This window comes from Photinus pyralis, unplaced genomic scaffold, assembly GCF_008802855.1.
Source record: "Photinus pyralis isolate 1611_PpyrPB1 unplaced genomic scaffold, Ppyr1.3 Ppyr1.4_LG1, whole genome shotgun sequence".
Taxonomy (NCBI): domain Eukaryota; kingdom Metazoa; phylum Arthropoda; class Insecta; order Coleoptera; family Lampyridae; genus Photinus; species Photinus pyralis.
Genome location: NW_022170249.1, coordinates 47,400,303 through 47,403,231, shown reverse-complemented (window position 1 = coordinate 47,403,231; position 2,929 = coordinate 47,400,303). Strand labels below are relative to the sequence as shown.

General features: G+C 36.1%; 1 protein-coding gene across 1 annotated transcript; it reads right to left on the bottom strand.

Annotated features, from left to right (window-relative positions):
• Positions 1 to 204: 204 nt before the first annotated feature.
• Positions 205 to 2,497, bottom strand: LOC116159438 (leucine-rich repeat-containing protein 74A-like). The gene is made up of 8 exons (XM_031472406.1): positions 2,260 to 2,497; positions 2,085 to 2,206; positions 1,845 to 2,034; positions 1,544 to 1,801; positions 1,271 to 1,427; positions 764 to 953; positions 555 to 712; positions 205 to 507 (listed from the first exon to the last, which is right to left on the bottom strand). The coding sequence occupies exons 1-8, from the start codon at positions 2,471 to 2,473 to the stop codon at positions 258 to 260; spliced, it is 1,539 nt and encodes a 512-aa protein (XP_031328266.1). The 5' UTR covers positions 2,474 to 2,497; the 3' UTR covers positions 205 to 257.
• Between the last annotated feature and the right edge of the window lie 432 nt (positions 2,498 to 2,929).

Genomic DNA, 2,929 nt, shown 5'->3' with positions numbered 1-2,929 from the left:
CTGTACTTACCGTTATCTTCATCAATAATACCTATGCAATCCCACTTGATCTAGGACACCATCTATAAGTTGCTTTAAAAATCGGGATACAGGCATTTCTATTGTTCTCTATCCATAACGTTTTTTTGGAAATTTTGGGGAAAATATATAATTAAATGATATATAATTAGTATATAAACATTAATATAAATTAATAAGCTGGTTTCGCATTCACTGAAGCGTTTTGAACCAAATCTACCTAGTGGTTGCATCTCCATTTACTTTTTCTTTCCTTTCTTTTCTTTCCCTTTTTTGGAAGGTTTTGGTGGTGGCAACACAGTGTTTGGAAAATACGCCATGTAACTTTCCCTTATACCTTGGCAACTAACCATTTTTTTCGGCGTTGAAAATTGGTTCACAATTGCCGCAATTAAATCAGCATCGATCTTCTTCATTTTGAACTTTTTGATTAACGCAGCAAAATCCGAGGGCGATAGATCGTTTTCCGGCAATTGTAAAATAAAGTGCCTGCAAACGCGATTTGAGTTACCGAGATTGTGATATGGACCGTATACCCGAAGTCAACTTGCGCTTTCTTTTTCTTCGCTTTCATCGCTAAAAATTTGGCACGATTAAATAATAGGAGTATCTTATCAGGTCCCTTAATAACATAATTGCTCAGTACGCTTCCTATTATAACCTTCTTTCCTTCACGTTGTAGTGCTGTCCACAACTACAAAGCGTTATACTTATTTTACAGGTTCTAAATGCGAAAGTCACTTACTGGTACGAAATCCTTATTAACACAAATATTTTCGAGATTAATCTCAGACAGTTGTTGTAAAGATCGGAAGAGCTTAAGCAAGTCTAAGGCTTGATCTGGTTCGATGATATTATTACCAATTTTCAATACTGCCAAATTGCGGCATCTCATCAGTCCAGTGACAATGTTTCGCAGTGAGTCACTGGATAGACTAAAACAATCCAAAAATGTATACACGAGATTTCATTTTTTGCCCAACAGTAATTATGAATACTCTGTAGATTTCGAAATATTTAGTTTGCTCGTTCCCTCCAAGACTACTTTGCCTGCTTAAAGCACCCTCAAAGAGATTAGTGAACAAATCAATTGAATTGATTTGGTAGTATAGTGGCTTATTAGGGTGTTTTGTCAGAAACATTGACACTCGAGTTGCAGGAGATTAAAACAAAAATATTTTAGTTGTAATAGTGATTTTTTTATTGAATTTAGAGGGTTTATTAAAAAATAGTGGGGTGATGCTTGTGTTACCGATTATTGCTGATGTCAAAATGCAATAGATTAGCAGTGGTTCTCAAAAATACCGCAATTGCTCGAGTTAAATCCTTGTCACTGATCCCATTCCATGCCAAAACTAATTTGTTGATCCTGGTACTTTTAGATAACGCTTGGAACAAAGCCTTATTTCCTAGAAACTTCACTGTTAGTTAGTGGGTATTGAAAGTGTATTTTTAATACGACGTACACTGCATAGGTACCAGTGGAGAAAAAAGAATGTGTTACAAAATTATGGTGTGGATTCACCTTTAGAGTTTGCATTGAACTCGTTCCACGATAAATCCAGCTCCTCCAAAACATCCAGATCGGCAATTATACGACTCAATATCATACCCGACTCACTTTCGAGATTGTTGTCACTCAAATTTAAAATTTCAATCGATCCACTTTCTCGTAAACCCATTTCTAAGAAGGCCATACCTTCATCTCCCAAATTGTTACAACTAAGATCTAACTCAACAAGTGCTCTGGAGTTCTGTAATCCTTCAGATAACAGTTCGGCGCCTAAATCAGGACGTTTATTTCCAGGAAGTTTCGAAATCTTAACCTTCCGGCTTGATTCTGCATTCTCGCAAAACCAATTTCCGTATTGTGGAGTTGAACACTAGCATGTCGCTTATGTGCTGTAGACATTTGGGTTCTAACCAGTTATCCTGAAGATCTACGACTTCGATGTATTTGTTGCGTTTTAAGGTGTCTATTATGCACAACACTTGTTTTTCTCTCAGCCCGTAATACTGCAAAGTACTTCGTTTAAGAGGAACCAGGAGAAAGGAAAATTAGCAACCTTCAAATTCAACTCGTCCGTTTCCAGGGATGATAGCACTCTTCTCAGGACGGGGATGTTATGAAACTTACAGAGTCTCAGGTAATTATCACAGCCGATGCTGTCGAATACTTGCTCTGGTTCTGCGAGAAAAAATTTCAAGGTATGTAAGGTATTTTAGCTGAGAATAAAATACCTTCATACTCGATTGCCTCTTCGAGTCCAGGATTTGGGATGATTGGGAATGGATAAAGAGGGTGGCGAAGTATGGAACTTCGTGAAACTGCGATTTGTGTTAGACATTTAAATGAATTTGTATTTTTGAAAAAGAGATCTTCATCCGCAATTGAAAGGTTACTACCTTCGGTAAAAAATTGGTCTATCGGTAACACAGTTAAAGTGTCTGTCATTATTAGTAAACTATGACAGATGTTGACACTGGGCAACTTAAATGTAAGCAATTTGTTGGCTAATAAATTACAAACGGGACTGCATTTCAACTATTTTTTTTATAGTATACACTTCATTTCCCTTTGGAAACACCCTATTTCTCAAATAATTTGTGCAAAATCTTGGATACATAATTTGATTCTCAACTATATGTATAACAAGGCTACATCATTCTGAAGCGAAAGATCCTTTTTTTGCAAATTTTTCATATTGGAGAAAAAATAAAGGTAGTGGATCTAATATTGTTATTGTCGTTTGCCGCAGACCATACATCCTAGTCTATGATCATTTTTGACTTCCTGTGCATTACCACTTTGGATTCATTATTTTATTAATATTTCTGACATAGGTATTAAGACTATTCATCACTGAGAAACTTATTCGTGAATCTCTCGTGCGTCTAGTAACAACTAAAA

Bases quoted from the DNA above. Each gene is read 5' to 3' on its own strand.
- LOC116159438 (XM_031472406.1), bottom strand. From the start codon at position 2,473: ATGACAGACACTTTAACTGTGTTACCGATAGACCAATTTTTTACCGAA. The intron at 1,802-1,844 runs GTTAAGATTTCG...GTCCTGATTTAG, and splicing joins ATGCAGAATCAAGCCGGAAG to GCGCCGAACTGTTATCTGAA. The intron at 508-554 runs GTATACGGTCCA...TCGCGTTTGCAG, and splicing joins AAAGCGCAAGTTGACTTCGG to GCACTTTATTTTACAATTGC.